Raw genomic sequence first — 18,077 nt, 5'->3', positions numbered from 1 at the left:
TGCAGGAATTGGTCTATACAACCTCCCTATTCTATGCTGCAAGCATAGAAGTTAAATTTATTGAAATTTATCTCCCATCTATTTTCCTAGAATTGAGTATAACCGACTATATGAAAATAGTTTACTTGCAAAAGCAAATAGCATCCTAAGGCATGTTTGCAGTGACTTCCAGAGTTATTGGCAGTGATACAATGGAACAAAAAAGGGAGTGACATCTCTGAGCTAGATTTGCAGGATGTCTGCAGGGAGACAGATAATGTGTTTTTACAAAGAGCATCCTTCCCTTTCATTTTTGTGTTCCTTACCTGACTTGGAGACACATGAGCAATCAGTCAATCCCAGAAGATGCACTTGAAGGGGTTAGCACTGCAGGATATGTGCTTTTAAATGCAAATATCTAAAGCAGCTTAAGGAAACCAAAGTAGGTTGCCCGTATTTGAGAGAGTGAACTGAATTAGAGTTTGTGAGCTTTGCAGTTTTTAAACTTGAGTTATCAGGCATTCCTGCATTGCCATCAGATTCTCAGGATACATCCCCAGGCTCTGTGCAGAATTATGTTCAATTCACACTGTAGTTCATTAATAAAAGAGATGCTACCCAGAAGTTTTGAAACTGGAGTTCTATTGGCACAGGTCCCCTTTGTGACCTTGGAGAAACCACTGTACATTATTAATATATTTGCAAAACTGGGACAATATTGCTTCTCTGTCTCTTGGAGAATCCTAGATGGAAAAATCGTGCTTATGTACAATTGAAATTGAAGGTTGTAGAAATACCTAAAATAGTCTTCTTGGTAGCATGAAACTAACCATGCTGGCTTGTGGAAAATGAACACAGGCCTCTTCCATCTTTGCTACAAAGAAATTTCAATACAGAACTATGAAGGAATAATTTCTTCCTGAGAGGAAGTGAAGGATATCTTATAGTACTATAGGTTTGCTATGCTTTACTATCCTCTCTTAAGCCTTTTGCAATAATTAAATTAGATTTTGGATTGAGGGGGATGTTATTTTGCTTTCTTGGGGGTCTGAGTACAGTTTCACTGTTCTCTCTTATCCCATCCTTGTTGAACTCAGCTAAGACAATTTAAGTTGATCTCACAGTGTAAGCAGGATGCAAACCACAAGGTGTACCCAATTTATTTGTGAGCCTTGGAAAATCCAGCTGATTTCAAAGTTAAATCACTTCAAAGCTCAGCTTCTCTGTTTCATAGGATCAGCTGTGTCAGAACAATAATGAAAAGTTGCAACGGTATATATTGCATGTTTACCAAAGTCAAACTTTAGTTGAGCTTCTTGGATTTGGAGGAGAACTAAGTGGTCTGAATCATGTCTAAGAATGGAATCCTGAATTAATTTACGATTATTTTGTGCCATGAGAGAGTCAGAACACCAACAGAAGAAATAATGAAATAAAGCTTGCAGCTACTTAGCTATGATCATAAAGTGCTCAGGACCTTTTCAGTGGTCTTGTTCCAGACTGAATGAGGATACAGTGAACTGGCTGCACTAGATATGGCTGCCCAATGTTAGTTTGCTCAGCAGCAGAGGAGAGAATGTGCAATTCCATTCAGCATTTTTAACAAAAATATGCATGTAAATGGAATGCTGAAAAGAGAAATTGAATTATAATTAACAAAAGAAATGCTTTTTCAATTGTGTATGATTTCTGAGTAACAAAATTAGTTACATGGTTTAGGATTTAATAAGACTCAGAGATTCATGTAGATAGCAAGAATATAAATGATTAGTTTTTGAAAGAATGTCAAAAAGCAGTTAGTTATAAGTAATATAAGCCCTTGTGGTCCAGCCAAAATGAAGTGTCAGTTTAATTCTAGCTAAATCTGGAATCTTCCTGCAAGCACGTTACCCATACATAAGTAATGAAGGATTTCTTATCTATCCCATGAAGAGCCTTCTAAAAATTGCTTCCCTGGGTGGATTGATTGCCTTGAGACAGTACACCAGGATGCTGATCCCAACATAAAATCACTCAGCTTTTTCTTATTTTAGCATGTCCAGATGAAAACTTCAGCTACTTAATTTCTTTTTTAAGAGCAAGCAAGAATGTGGGCACTTCATTAGTGGTTATCCTGAGCTGGAAGTCAAGGTGCTGTGTTGTGCCATAGGTTCTGGTTAGCAGTAGAAGACCTGAAGAAGAGGCCAATCCGTGAAGTTCCTGCTCGCGTCCAAGAAATCTGGCAAGAATTCCTTGCTCCAGGTGCACCCAGCGCCATCAACCTAGATTCAAAAAGCTATGACAAAACCACTCAGAATGTGAAGGAACCTGGGAGATACACATTTGAAGACGCTCAGGTCAGTTTGCAATTGTGTTTATGGACATCTGAAATGGAATATTGGCTATGCAGAAATGAGATGTATTTGGGAATTAAATGATAGCACCCTGTTTCCTAAAATGCCATTGTGGCAATGCAAATGTGTAACATTCTTTCTTTCATGAAGCATATGAAGTTCTTCATGAAATTCCTGTGCTTGATACTGAGGTTTCAAGTGGACCTTGAATGGAGGAAATCATGTAGTGAAGAAAATATGAAGTACTTCTGTATTACATGCAACACTTCCTGTGACTTATAACTTAATATTTAATCTCTGAAGACTTCTGAGAAAAGCAATAGAAAATAAATGGATTCACAGTAAAAGTACCAGAACTGGTATCATCCCCCATTTTCATCAGCAGCCCAGTGATGAAAATTTAATTATTAATGCAAAGTGAAATGGTGTCAAAAGGAGAGATTGAGATCATATCCCTGCAGAATTTCCTGCAGTTTGATTATTAGGTCGTCATCTTGGGAGTCAGGAGATGCTGCTACAGGGCCCATGAAGGAGAAAAGGGAATTGAATTGAGGCTTTTTGGGAGAATGCCTCTGCTGTAAATATGAAGGAGAATAATTTTACCTCCTTTTCATTTTTCCATTATGCGAACAGCAACCTATGAAGAAAAAATAAAATTTTCAGTAGACCCTATGTCATAGCCACTGTTTTGAAGTACTCTGCATTAAACCACACATACAATTTTTACTTGCGTCTGCTCACCCCTGGAGATTTAAGAATGCAAAGACATAAATGGCAAAAGTAAAAAATAGAGCAAAATTAAAGGTTTTTAAAAAATGTGTCTTTGCAGTTGAGTGAGTAATTGACATTTAAATTCCTTGCCAGTATCCTTTTTTTTGTAATAAGTGTAAAATTTCAATACCCTTTTATTGCCAGATCTCCTTTCTTGTAATTTTGTCCTTCATTTATGAAAGAATGGAATATTCAGTGTTTATGCAAGCAGGACTTTGTCACCTGGAGAGGACCTCTGCTTCATCCAGTTCAGCACAAAACCTTAAACCTGGAGGCCTCAATTTCTGTGGAAAAGGGACAGGCTGCACCTGCTGTGTTCTTACTTGAAACTTTAGGAACTTTAAAGTGTCCCACCTGAGGTGGAGGGTTTTGCCAGGGCTAGGGCTCTGCCTCTGCAACAGGCTTTTTTTGGCCTGCCAGCTGGGAAGGAGACTGCTGGTGTGCCATTCTGGCAGTTAGTGTGTCATTTAATTGTGGTTAAAAATGTGTTAAAAGCATTTCTGGACTGGAAACATAGAAAGATGAAACTCCATGTCAAATGTAGATACATAGGTAAAATGGGACACATAAGTAAAAATAGCCCATTTGTTCTAAATATGTGCATTAATGCGTCCCTGGCTAACTTGTACATTAACAATACCGATACAGCCCAATTTATTCTTGCTTTTACAGGCATATTTCTTGTACAGAAATTAAATTTTAATGCTCGTCACCAATTTCTGCGCTCTGTTGACTGCATTGTCTGCTTTCACAGACACTGAGTGAAAAAAAACCTTCCCCAAATAAAGCAATCTAAGTTTTGAATATACATCAGAATTTCTCTGCTTACTGTAAGAAATACAAAGACATTTAGAATAACTTCTATGGTTTCTAATACAGCAAAAATTAAACATCAGTTCTAATTTTACCTTGCCTTAATTTTCAGACAAGGTGGGGAGTTTTGTTTGGGGCTTTTTTGTTTGTTTCAGCTTTTTTTGTGTTTACTAATTTTATGCACTACCAAGCTGAGAAACAGTATTTTCTTTCCAGTTTGTTTGCTGTTTCCCAATTGCTGTGCTACAAGTTTCCTACAGTAAAAAATAGAATCTGAATAAAACAAAAAGTCCATGAAAATAGGTAATGATAGAATAGCTAATGATTCAGGGTTTAAAAAAAAATATTTTTGAGAGTATTTTCTGTTCTGGCTTCTTTTTCTACAAATCTTTTCTCTAGCATGTCATTAGAACTAGAATTATCAAGTGTTCTGCATCACAGATTTTTTGTTTTTCATCTTTTTCAGAAATTAGAACATTCCAAAATTAAGTTTTTTAAAGCTGCTCTTGTCATTTATTTTCTGAACAAAGGTTTCCAAATATTCACATGCCTCTGAAGAATTAATATCTTGAAAATTAGATTAGCCTGAAACTGTTTTCCAAATTACATATGTATTTTCCTTTTTTATATTGTTAACTGGAGAGCAGACTAAACACCTGTCAAAGGATTTTGTCAAGAGTAGCCAGCGGAAATCCTCAGTAACCTAAGCATTAATTGTGATGCTGAATTGAAAACCTCTTCTTAGACTCTGAAATCACATGAGTATCTCCAGAAACTAATTCAGAAAATCTGATGAGGAGGGACCCAGAGCTCTTAATTTCATCACTTAGCTAAACTAACTTATTGTAAGGGAGGTTTGAAGTTGGACCTGAAGCTAGGTCTCAGTTACCAGTTCTCAGAAAATAAATTTGTACTGGAAAATTTGGTCTGTAAATTAAAGGAAGGTGTGTTGTGTAATTATATATAAGAAATGGGTGGGATTTCAGCTTTAAGAATAGAAAGCAATTCAGCCTTCGCTTCAGAGCTGAGACCTGCTATCCTGTAATACTTCCTATTCATTAGTAGTGCTACCTGGTGTGAATTCCACGGCCAAAACATGTGGCTGCCTCCCATTTTACATGTGTCCTCTTCTGTGGCAGTAACAGCTCCTCCTTTCCTTTTCAGGAGCACATTTACAAACTGATGAAAAGTGATTCTTATCCTCGTTTTATACGATCCAGTGCCTACCAGGAGCTGCTACAGGCCAAGAAAAAGGTATTGGTCCATCTTGCCTTTGTCTTGCCACTGTGCAAAGCAGTGGTTATGTTTGCAACAATACTCAGTCTTCTCTCCCCTGTGCCAGTGCAACTGGATATCTGGTAGGTGACCAGCTTGGCGTTTTTGGAGGGTCACATACACACAGGAGTTCAATATACATATATGTGTATATATCCTGCATGCGGGCATGTTTCAATAAGTTAATCTAGCAAAACTTATTTTTATTTTTACATCCCATATTGTACTGTTTTCTCTGTTATGAAGCACCTTAAATTGCAAAGTGCTTTAAAAATACATTAAAAAAAATAAAATAAAATCCCAGAAGAATAGTCTTTCATGTTTGCAAGTTTGCTTATGTAATAATTGTTGTTCTCTTTATTCCACCTATGAAAGCTACAGAATGTGTTTAGAAACAATCTTATTCATATTAATAACTTCTAACTTCAACTATAAATATAGGGGCTTCCCAATTTTCTTTCTGTCCCTATTACTACATGAATAGTTTTGAGTAGGCTAGAAATCTGACTTGAAAGACTGATCATGTCACACTTTGGCAAACAGAGGTTCATGTCTTGGTTCATGTAATATTTTCTTAGAAAAGTCCAGTTATGGAATGGGTTCTGAATAGCCACAGCCCAGAGTATGTGGAGCAGCTTGTACAATGGAGCTTTCCATGATGATAAATAATTCTATTAGCGGGCTCTAAACAGTAATCTCCTAGAATCAGCTGGGAGCCCTGTTCCTGGCAAAATCGGGGCCCCGATTGTTACTGGAACAAGGTAGTTATTAACACTAGCATTCTGTTGTTAATAATGACAACCTAAAATTATATGAAAGTACTGTGTGATTTTGTTTTTTGTTCGAACGTTGATTTCTGAAGATCCAATATAGAGAGAGATGTTGAAAATACCAGAAAGCTTCAACTGTCCGTGTGAAGTCCTTAAGTTTGTGAATGTCAGTTCATTAACACAAGATGTGCACTTCATTATTTCTTTTTACTTTCAGTTTTTCTTTAAATTCAAACCAGTTTGATCCCCATGAAAAATTACTTTTGTCTAGTACTGTATCTGTTTTGCCCATCCCCTGTTTTGCCAAGTCCCATTACAGCCTCACACCTGTGTTTGCTTCCTGATTTATACAAACTTTGTTTTGCAGTCCATTGTTGCATCAAACCTCCTTTTCTACTCCATTGTTCTTGCTTTTCTTTTCCCCTTCCTTTTTCTTTTTGTTTCTTTTGTTTTATTTATCTCAAATTTAAGTTGGAAAACACTCTGGATCGTCGAACATCTTTTGAGAAATTCACACGCAATGTGGTAAGTTTGTTGCCTCGGAAGACTAGTAAGCCTGATGGGACATCCTTCTTCCCTTCCCCTCACTGATCCCTACTTTCCCTTTTGCTTTTCTAACTTGGTGGTTAAAAGTGTATTCATCACAGCTTGTGAATTTTCCTGGGAATGACAGCTTTATAATGTGCTTTCATTACAACCCCTCCTCCCTAGTCCCTTTCCCACTGATCTCAATAGTCACACATGGAGGAATGGACCTTTGGGAGCCATGCTTTTTGCATTAGGAAGCATGAAACTAGTCACTTTCCCCCCCCCACTATAATTTTAGTAAAGAATCTGTGAAAACATGCTTGATGTTGTTTCTTTTCCTGGTGCCTTCTAAAATGCTAAGTCTAAAACAGTTGAATACATTGGATTTCCATCCTGTCTTCTTTTTATTTTACTAAAAAAGACTTGGTCCCTGTTTTTTCAGTTGGGCACAGGGAAAAAAAACAATAATAATTTTCCCATCTTCCTTAATGTCTAACAGCTTCTACAGGACCAAAGAATTCATGCTGTTTATGTGCAAGGGTTTTATTTGGGTTCATTTTCATAATGGACTAAAAGAACTGATTTTTTTTTCTTTTCAATGTATAACTTTCAAAAGCTATTTATCAAAGGCAAAAAAATGAAGGCTGGTAGATTTTGTCTGGGCATTCTTTTGCCACCTGCCAGAAGATCCACTGATTTAATGATACTTGGGATTCTTTTTACTTATCCAGTTTCTTTGGGATTTTTTTTTTCCTTTTACATTGTGAAAGTTCCAACTAAAGAATTCAACGCATTTATTTTTGTAGGGCAGAAACATCCCTATTTTTCCATGCCATAAAAACTGTACACCAACACTGAGAACGAGCACTAACCTGTTATGAAAAGAGGTAGAAAGATCTTGGATTATACTCGAGTTTGTCTGCATTGTCTGTTGAATTGTGCAGGTGACGCTGCTCTGTGTGTGTGTGTGCGTGTCAGTGGCTTTTTCTGTGACCTGGTTAGTGGAGCTGTGTGTTGAAATGAACAAAATGAGAGCTTTCAGCAAAGATCATGGTTTTTGTTTTTTCAGTTTCTAGGGAAGGAGAAGCAGTTGTCAGAAACTGTCTCCCCTGTAATGAGGCTCAAGAGTATTGCCTCAAGTATTTAAAAAATACATATATACTTTCCAGTAATCAAAAAGAGAAAAAAAATGCAGTGAAAGTTTTGTGAGGCTGTGGGAATATCTCACTTTTAAAAACAAAACAGTAATTCTTTAACTACTTTCTTATAGGTAAAGGCTTCCTGTAATATACTTTGAATCCACTGTAATCAGGAAGAAATTTGGATTCAATGGGACAAAGTCAGTAAAGGACACTAAAAGTAACTAAACAGCTACAAAGGAAACTATCCCAATGTTTGAAACAAAAACCCCTATGTTTTGCATGGTGGTGTTGCCATAGCATGTTGCAGTGTGATTTGTGTGTTGTCTAAACAGGTTGGATCTATAAAACAACATTGTACATGATAGAACTATACATGGTAACTCCATTACAATTCGGTAGGAAGTTCCATATTAATAAAAAGTCTGTAAAAGAGAGTTCATAGAGTGGGGAACACATACGGATGTCTGCAAGCCAGACTTTTTCCCAGTCACAGCACCTGGCAAGCTGCAATGCTACATTTATTCATGGCTTTTTGAGCAGCCCGGGGGTCAGGAATTGGCTGTGGTAAACACTGTGCAAACAGGTGGCCATGAGGGGAGAAACAGCAAGCTGCAGGTAGAGGGGTCGGGAATACAGTGCAGAAAGGGAAAATGAAAGGACAAGACTGGGAGATGCTGAAATCCCTCCCAGAGCAGCCTTACAGATAAACCAGCAGTTCTCCAAACATGGGAGCATTGTGCCCTGCAGCCATGCCCAATTTTCATCCTGCTAATCTCAGGGCAGAAGTACCAGAATAGCAGCATGCCAGAGATGCAAGGCAGGCCCAATAAACCACCTGTGAACTAGAAATGGAAAAGAGGATTTCTGGACATTAGTTTGGTAGAAGAGGGGGATTTTTTTTTTTTCTTTTTCACAGAGCAAACTCTGAAATAAAATCTGTGGTATTGCTTTTTTTCCAACTACTGCCTGTTAACCTGGGTGGAGTCTGTCAAGTCGGGTGAGGTATGAAAGAAAAACATGTCTCTGCTAGATCTATAATCTCTATTAGACTGACAGCTCTCAGCCTTGCAAATTAATCCAGAGCATCAGGATGCTCAAACGCAAACCTTTTTTCCAAGATGACTGAATTCATGTCAACCACTTCCTCGGCACCCCTTTCCACCAGACATCCTTGTTCTTCCACTCTTGTTCTTGGTTGTGATGAGTTCATAATATGTAATTATCTATCTTGGTACAGTGGTTCCAAACAGCAGGGATGAGGGAAACATTTCTCAGAATATTCCACACTTTACCGATTAACTTGATCAACTGTGAAATGAGGGACTGTGGAATAGATCTGTTCTACTGATTAGTACAGAAGATAGGTGTGAAAAGGGTCTTCTGCAACCTGGATAAAGCTATCATCTCTGCTTTATTGAGATGAAAATTACAGTTTCTCTTCTCTGATGGTTTGCAATATTTAGACTAATTTTCACTGGATTTTTTCCCTGAGTTATATCAAATATATTTATATTATATCAATATATTTGTATTAAACTAAATTGGACCTCGGTTTCTTCCATTTGAAGTGTTTAATAAAAATGCAGTAACCTTGGCTGTGTCTAGGGACTCAGTCTGAACAGATGGACTTGTAATTCATTATCTGATTTGTTGACTCTAGGAGGCTCCTGATCAATGTTAAACTAAATTGGGTTACACTTGCCACAGAAAGCATTTGTTAAACTAGAAATTTTAGAAACTTTGTAGAGGGCAATTACTCCATACTATTTCATGAATTACATAGAAATAACCTATTATAATGAGTCATTATTTTAGTCTGATAGAGAAAGAATAGAAGTGGAGCTATACACTAGGCTCAGCTCTGCATTTCTTTGACATTTAAAGGTTTTCTTTCCAGAAAATTTTCAGTAAGCTGATGCAGTTCATGAAAGGTCTAAATGCTCAGTTTAAAAACTGACTAATTAGATGCTCTGTAGATTTTATATTGCAAAATTGCTAATGCCTTCAGCAGTCTGTGGCAGAAAACATGGTTAGCCTTAGAAACAGGTCTGCATTCTCATAAAATATACACAAGTAATAGCAAGCTGGCATTTGCTACATGTAATATTCATTACTGAACATTTTATAGTTAGTATCTGAGTAGTAACTCCAGCTATCCTTGGTCTGCCTCACTTACACTCCTGGGTGCTGTGTGACAATACAGAGCACAGACCCTGCAGCACTGCTGGGATGAAGCCATCAGATAAGTGGAGTGACACGGGCAGCCAAGTGTGTCACAGCTTTGAGTCAGAGGCACAGAGAGCACTGACACTGCTCTGGGCTCCCCCCTGCCTGGCTCAGCCCCTCAGCTTTCTCTTTGAGACTGATAAAAGTCCAGTCACCTGCAGCTCCCCAAGGGACTGGGGAAATTAAAGATCTAAGTGATGGAGCAGGAGGATCTCATTGCTAAAGCAGTACACAGACCGAAACCAGCAGTTTCTGTGACATTTAAAGGCTCAAATTCTTTTGAAGAATTCACATGGGGAAAAAAGCTATGAAAAAATTAAAAATGAAATATTAAAAAGCTCAGCAAATTTACCTCAAGTGCTAATATCTAAATTACAGGGGAGAGAAGTAGGTGAATGTACGCTGGTAATGTTGATGGGGGCAAAGAAGTTCTTTAAGGGACAATTTTGTCTGTAATTTCTCATGTACATGCAGGACTTATGACAGTGGCAGACTGAGCAGGACTAGAGCCCCAGCCTGGTTCTTAGCTGTGATTGCTGGTCTGGAACCCTCAAGACAAAGGGACCTGCTTTACAGAGGGATGAGTAATTTAATTTCCACTCCATGTAAATTTTATTGTCCCACCAGGGACTAAGTTAGTGAGGCAAGAAGGGGTAGCCTCCCTCCTTAGAGCTGTGGGGGAGCCACTCCATCCTCATGCCTTGGTGCCGTGACTCCAGGCACCACCATCAGTGTTAGCATTTCGTCTGTCACAGTTACACAGAACACACAAAAAGAGGTGCTTGTATGTTTGTGAGGTCTTGGGGAAATACAGCCAGTACAAAACAGACCAAGTTCAGTTCTTCATATATTAATAGTAAGCTAACAAACTATATTTATCTCCACTCATAACATCATAAACAGAACCCCATTTAACAATTCTGAGTTTGAAATTATTATATCTTATGTTACCTGTATCCTTTCCAGCTGTCTTCTCCCACTTACCTGGAAGACCTTGCTGACCAGAGTCCTTTGATTTTTTCCCCCTCCAAAGCAGTAACAATAGACCATTTCATGCATGACATTTGAAATGCAAAGGCCATTGAACACAGCACATTTTCACTGAGTTTCGATCCAATGTCGCTTAACATGACATTGTGAATTACTGCCTAGAGATGGAAATTAAAACTCATAAAAGTAGCTTCCTCAGTTCTTATCAGTGGGTCATAGACTTTCTAGATGTTTAAAAAGTGTAATCTCTTTTCAGGTTAAAACCTATGCCTTTTATAGAGGAACAAAGCACATAAATAATTTCATCTGTTAATCATGAAATTTTACTATATGAATAGGTAAAACTTGTATACCCTACTGTGCCAGACCAAAAGTCCATCTAGTCCTGAAACCCTGCCAAAGGCTAGATTTTTCTCAAGTATATCATTATCAAAGAAACTCCATGCAGTTTCAGCTCTGGAATCTCATTTTGAATTTACTTACAGGTTATTCCCAAAAATTAAACAAAAAAAACAGTCAGAAGAAATATAAATCACAAAGCTACTTATTTGACAAATACAAAACAAGAATGAAAATAACAATTAATTGTAGAAATGAAGGCCTTCTCCATTTCAGGAAGAGATGTCTTATTCATGTTTGAACAAAAAGAACAAATAAATAATTGAAATTTTTATTTTGGCCTACTAATTTGTAAAGACCCCTAGTTTAAGGAGTTTTTTTTTAAGAGCTGTGCCCACAGAGGAGAATTTTAAAGCACATGCCAGTGAGGAATGGCTTCCTTGTGCTGTTCTGCAGTGACTGGAGCTCAGCTGCTGTGCTCTGTGCTGGAAGAGAGGATCTTAGGAGTAATACTTACACAACCAGGGTCATCCAAGTGAGGAGGCAACACAGACTGCTCAGGTACTGGGCCAGTGTCTGCCATTTTCCAGCTGACAAAATTTACCTGATTCTTAGGCTATTTGCAGGAATGAGAACTGCAGAGAGGTATGAAAACCTGAGGAGTCAGGACCAGAACAAATATACTAAAAAAATATTTCTCTTGTGCATCAGTTCCTACATTTCAGATGGTTATTCAAATTCAAACTACCCCATCTGGCAAGAGGTTTTAGGTCAATCACAAATGAGAGCAGCTCATCAGTAAATGCAAAGTGCAAAAGGAGAAAGAAATGGATGTCACTGGATTTGGAGTGAGCCAAAACAGGAAAGCAGTTGTTCAGCCACTGCCTCCTGCTTCAGATCATTGCAGGAAACAGTTTGGGCCTAATGAGAAAGGAACAAAGGGCTGAAAATCTCAGCCAGAGGCAGAAGGATTTCCCTGCACATGTAATCACTTAGACTGCAGCTGTGCTGACTACTTGTTCCCCAAATTCAGTAAATTTTAGCCTTGTCCCCTTCCTCTCATCTGAAAGAGAAATACACCTGCACAGATGGCTGACAGCAGCATCCTGTGCTGCTGTGGAAGCTGAAGCGGAATTCTGAACGCCAGAGCAGTGCTGAAGCGATTCTCTTGTCCTGGTAGAGCAAGGGCTGCCTCCCCATGGAAAGGGATTCACTGCTTCTTCTCCCATGTCACTCAGATGTGCTCCTGTCAGGGGCTGTTTACCCCCCAGCTCTGTGTGCAGTGCCCTGCAATGTCACTTGGAAGCTTTCCCTGCTGATGTGGCTGAGCTGGGAGTGTGCTGCAGGTGTTTCACACGTGAGCAGATGGGGAACGCTGAGACCAAGGAGGGCAGCTTCTCGCCCCACATCTCATTTTGCTCACAGTGGGACTCCATCTCTCCTTCCCCATCAGATGCGTGGAGTTCTCTTTTCTACTGCTACCACTACAGGTCCTGGGGAGTGGCACCTGCACTGGCAATAAAGAAACATGAAGAAGGAACAGTTGAGGTTGCATAGCAGAAAGGAAGATAATTAATCTTCTAGAAGGAAAATACTTGATCTTTCTCTACCATACATTGGAACTCCAGTGTCTGTAGACATTTCATATTGATTTCTTTTAAGCCAGATGTGTAAGGAGGTTGTTGCTGACTTTTTTCCTGGATCATTTGAGGTGTTAGGGTCATGCTGCATAAATGGGTCAGTCAGCACAGCTGTATTTAGCAGCATCTGTATATAGCTTTACAATTTTGCCCCCTAAATTTGCTAGAAGTAAAGCTGAAAACTCCATGTCAAGCAGTTAGTATGCTCAAATAGGGACTGAATGCTGAGGCCAATTGATTTTTGTACTTCCATGGGCTGTGCTGCCTTCTTGTACTCTGACTCCCTTGTCAGGGTATGTGTGCAGGATTCCATTTAGGCATCTGCATTATTAGTAAAATTCCTAAATAGTTGTCCAAAGTGCACTAATATAGCCAAAAAAATCCTAATCATCTTTAGAATTTAGCCATATGCTTCCAAATGTTGATGGCAAGAATATATTGAAAATATTAAGGATCTCCTCTTCATTGTTCAGATAAACATTTACTACTTCTGATTCGTCCCTCCCCCAATTTTCTTTAATCTCATTAGGGCAGGAAACATCTTCATATGCTACAGCTCTGAAAACTGCCATGTTAGATGCAGGTTCCCAAATCAAAATCAGTCTTATAGAAATGCTATTAATATTGTATTTGAAAGAAATAGTTAGGCTGAGCTCTTAAATTATGACCCACAATGGATGATCCTTACATCAGTCTGTAAATTAAGTAAATCTGGAAATCTCCTAGAAGCAGTAATTATGAAACTCTACCACAGAGAGCTAAACTAAAAGTATACTCTGGAACAGAGTTTGAAAGGAATATTTTGTAAAGTGGAAAATAAGAAGTCTCTGCAGATCTAATAAGATGTGATAATTCTGTATCTGGGCCTGTGTATTAAAAGCTTATTTTCCTAATCAGAAAACTTAATATTATTCAGAATAAGCATTTAAGAAGATCTCTTAAGGAGGGTATATCTTCTAAGCTGTCACTTTTCCAACTTTGTGAAAAATTAGAACTTCTAAGGCATGGAAAAAGGCCATTTGTTGTTGTTGTTGTTCAGATGGAAGTTTCTCTGAGGCAGGGAGGGGAGTTGAAGGAAGGGGCCATCATCCAGTGATCCAGTGATCACTGTAGGGCTTTGGAGAAAAAATATCCAAAGATCAGCAATATCCAGGGAGCAAGTTATGTGGAACACAGAAAAAAATTGTCATGATATCTTACTGTGTCTCTAAGGGGAAATTCAAACAATATGTAGAAAACGATCACGCAAATGACATCAACTAATAACTACCTTTTGGCCTGATTTTATGTCAAGACTTCCTATTTTATGTGACAACATAATTCATTCCTGAGATGCTAGAATTTGTTTATGGTCCATCTAGAAATTCCAGAAATTTTGAAACTCCTAAATAGTTGTTACAAATAATAATAAAAAATTATTTCACAGATTTTATACCACAACAAGCATTTATGCAGCTTTCCAGTGTAGTATTGAGCAAATTGTAACTAATAGAGAGCTCCTGGTTTTAATATTTTAATTAAGTGGGTTATGCAGTTCAGTACTAAAGGGAACTCATACATGTTTACAGAAAGTAACCGGACTTGTACACCTGTGAACTTAAGTGCAAATAACCTAATGAAAAGCAAAGATAAGCATATGTTCAATATTTTCTGAGATTATGTGTAGCACCAAAAGTCCTGAATTGTCTAACAAAATTGTCAAACAAAATGTTAATCTCAGAAATGCTTTTAATGTTTTAAATTGTGTTCCAAGGCCACACTGCTGCTGAGGCTCTTTTGACTATTTGAAAAAGAAAAGATGTCTTACTATAACAGCTTACCTGCTGCATTAGAGGAGAACATAATTTAAGGGTTAGAAACTATCAAGAAGGTGTGAATTTAATGTACATAGAAAGTGGCAGATACAGGGAAGACAGAGTGCCAGGAAGGAGACTTTCCATCTTTCAAAGAAGTAGGTAATAATACTGTCAGGTGATATGGGGAACCTGATGGATGACCAGTCTAACCCAACAGTGCAAATCATAAGTTCCCTATCAAATTATGTTGTAAGGGAAGTATTAATCCTAATTTGTTCAACTTGTATTTCACAGTATAAAGAATAAAATAGTTATTCTTCCTTTTATGAGGACCCACTCCGATAGATTGCATTTGAGCGAATGCTCAAGACCCACTAACAGATCCCTGTGAGCTTAAATTTAATTGATAATGACAATAGACATTAAATTGTGTAATTCCACTGAATTATAATACTGCAGATGGCTTAACAATTTATTGATATGGCAGAATATGTTCATTTACTGCAGAAAATGAAGCATCTCTCCATAGTTACAGTATTTTTCACTGTATTCTCCCTGAAACCAGTTTGATATTTCTGAATTGGGCACTTAAAGTGAACAATATAATAAATGTAAGTATTAAATATCTAACTGGTGAGTTAGAGCCATTTTCTATTTAATGTTTTATGATATATTTGTGTTACATTGTCAGGGTATGCCTGTGATGTCAGCTTGCTGTGCCAGCTCTGCCTCTGTTGGATCAGAGCCACAGCAGGATGGCACTTGGAGAGCTAACTCCTTTTATGTGGCCGTAGGAGAGCTAATTCCTGTTCTGTGGTTTCTGTCTGGCTCAGATAAAGCTCAAATCTGCCTGAAGTATACCAGAGTGACATACCTTGCACCATCTTCTTCATGCTGTAGACCTAGCTCTTGTGGGACAGTCATTACACCTTATTAAAAGAACTTGTTAAACAATTGAAACCACATCCTTGCAACAGGAGAAATGATGAGGAAAACAACAATTTGGAAATCCAACACCTTCAAAGCAGTGTTATGCGGTCACATGTAATATACCTGGCCAAAATTCCTTATATATAGTAAATATGGTCTCAACAAAGCTATAACTGTGTTCATGGAAAAGCTGCTTTCCTACCTATATGCAATCTGCCTCTTACTTTCTTACCCTAACTCAAAAGTAGCTTTTTTGTCCTCTGTGACAGAGCTACTGCAGTTTGCACATTCATCTTTGCAGCACAATGCACTCCTGCTTGTGGTAGCCTTCAAGTTCTGGGTGTGACTGACAGCAAAAACTTCAGCATCAATTTCTCATCAGCCAAAACCAATCTTGTTCAAAAATGGCCTTTAAATTTGCTGGTCTATTCTGTGAAACAATCTGGCTGGCTGGCAGTGCAGGTGCTTAAGTGTAAGGACTTCCTGTGGTTTAAGATTTGACAGACTCCAGTTGGTGCCCCTAGTTATTTGAGAGTGATGTGGCAACACTGAGTGGTTGCTGATGAACAGGTTTGCAGTGATCATGCCTCTGTTTTCTGTTTTTGTTTTTTGTTTTTATCTTTTCCTCAGGGGAAATCGCTCACATCAAAGAGGTTAACCAGTCTAGTGCAGTCCTACTAAAAGGATCACCTTGTAGCATGGAAGCAGACTCAAATCATTATACATACTTTGTAGCTCACTGATTGCCTGACTCAGAGGACAGTAGAACAAGATGTTGCATGAGCAAGGACCTGACTTGTTTTCTTTTGTGTATACTAAGGCATTACAGACTCCGAGGGACTCTCTAGCCTTTCGATGCCTCCATTTCGAAAACTGTCTGCTCACTTCCTCCTTCATATCAAGCTGGATCTGTGTCTTTTTATTTTCTGCAAGCTCAAGTACAGTGAAAAAAAAGCTTCTGCTAGGCACAGTTTATTAAAAAAATACGTCAATCAAAAACTGGAAGAAATGTAAAAAATGCATATATTAATAAATATACATATGGCATCACATTTATTGCACAATAAATTAGCACAGAAGGTTTCATTTCACTGATGTATTCACATTGAGAAAGAAAGCCTGTGTCTTTGTCTGTTGTCTGTATATTCTCTGTTAATGTTTCTTGCATTTATTTTTATACCATATTTAAAAAAAGAACACCTTTTACTCCAGATGTATTAAAGTTGATCCTTTCTCTGTAAATTTGTGTATGTTTATATTGTTGTTTTATCTTTCATTAAAAGATGCAGAATCTCTTTCCTTTGGGAAGTTTGAGATTTTAATATTGAATCTGAAGATTAGTCAAGAGCAAAATGATCCCCAAAAGTTACACACCTTGTGCTTTCTAAAAAGTGACATGAAATGGCATTTTCTTTCTCTCAGTGACACCTAATCAAACACACTTTATTGATAATCATTTACTTTTTCTTTTCTTTTTATCGAGCTAGCAGCAGAGAGACCTTTCCCGCTTGCTCACCATGGCATAAGCAAACCTTTCTTTAAGGCAGGCCCCACTGCTGTGTAACAGCGCGGCCCGAGCGGCGACTCAGCCGCTGCCCTGGGGCCCATGGACTGGACTGCACTTCCTTAGCAATGGACATGGGCAAAGCTGCCTGAGAACAGCAGGCTGCACGTGCTAAATAGGAAGGACAGTGCTTCTTTCTCCTTGCCGTCACTTGCGACGCAAGGCAGCATTTCAAGCGGAAAAGGTGGTGCTTTGGGAGTGGTCTGTGCAGTCAAGCTCCGGTAGGAACGCAGGAGCAAGCTGTCATTTTAATTCCAGGGCTCTGTTTGGGGATGCTGTTGTGTGTCCACTACTGAGCTTACTCACAGACCTGTTGACAGATTTATGAGCGTGTGTTGATGTTGCCTGTGAGACAGTAGACATGGAGCTCCTGAAGCTATATCTGAGCTGGAACCAGAAATCTGCTTGGCCTAAGAAACAACACTGTCAGCTGATAGAGGTGATATAAGGATAGTGAGGCAGAATCTCAGAGCAGAAAAAAAAGGATGGGAACTAAGTCAAATGACAAAATGCTGATACCTCCAGGGCATGGTAGTGTGCACATGACAAACAAGCCTTTTTAGCAATGCACAGAATAGACTCAGGACAGCCAACTTTACTACCATCTGTCATGCTGACTTTGGTTTGATATTCAGAATCTTGTTTCAAAGTCCTAAACATGCACACACAAAGTGGGATGGTCATAGATAAAAGGAGACAATCAACTTGAATGCCTTAATACCAGAGACATCTCATTGAGCATTGGAAAACCACCTGCGCTGGTGCCATTAGGGACAGCACTGTTGCACACAGCAGCTCTGGGCAGAAGGGAGCTGGGCTGCCTTCTGCAGGGAGCACTCAGCTCTGTCAGTAGCCTGGTGCAGCCACAACCAGGAATGCAGCATCTTTAAAGAGGCAGTCTGAGTGAACCCAGTACAAAATGTATTACAAATCCATGAATGGCTGTTCCCTATAATCTGCTCAGTTGAGGATTTTTGAGGT

At 38.6% G+C, this 18,077-nt stretch overlaps 1 protein-coding gene across 8 annotated transcripts in view; it reads left to right on the top strand.

Moving 5' to 3' along the window:
* RGS7 (regulator of G protein signaling 7) overlaps positions 1-18,077 on the top strand; it is a 249,874-nt gene that overhangs the window by 197,787 nt on the left and 34,010 nt on the right. Inside the window, exons 15-19 of one of the 8 annotated variants that reach the window (XM_058800922.1) lie at positions 2,129-2,315; positions 5,061-5,150; positions 6,413-6,466; positions 7,276-7,356; positions 16,353-16,755. In XM_058800922.1, the coding sequence (XP_058656905.1) occupies positions 2,129-2,315; positions 5,061-5,150; positions 6,413-6,466; positions 7,276-7,350 (406 nt within the window). In that variant the 3' untranslated portion in view covers positions 7,351-7,356; positions 16,353-16,755. Of the gene's footprint in view, positions 1-2,128; positions 2,316-5,060; positions 5,151-6,412; positions 6,467-7,275; positions 7,357-16,162; positions 16,756-18,077 lie in introns of those variants that run through there. The other 7 variants (XM_058800921.1, XM_058800925.1, XM_058800924.1 and 4 more) reach the window with 7 other exon arrangements.

This window comes from Ammospiza caudacuta, chromosome 3, assembly GCF_027887145.1.
Source record: "Ammospiza caudacuta isolate bAmmCau1 chromosome 3, bAmmCau1.pri, whole genome shotgun sequence".
Taxonomy (NCBI): Eukaryota; Metazoa; Chordata; class Aves; order Passeriformes; family Passerellidae; genus Ammospiza; species Ammospiza caudacuta.
The sequence above is the reverse complement of the archived record's forward strand: the minus strand, read 5'-3'. Positions and strand labels throughout refer to the sequence as shown.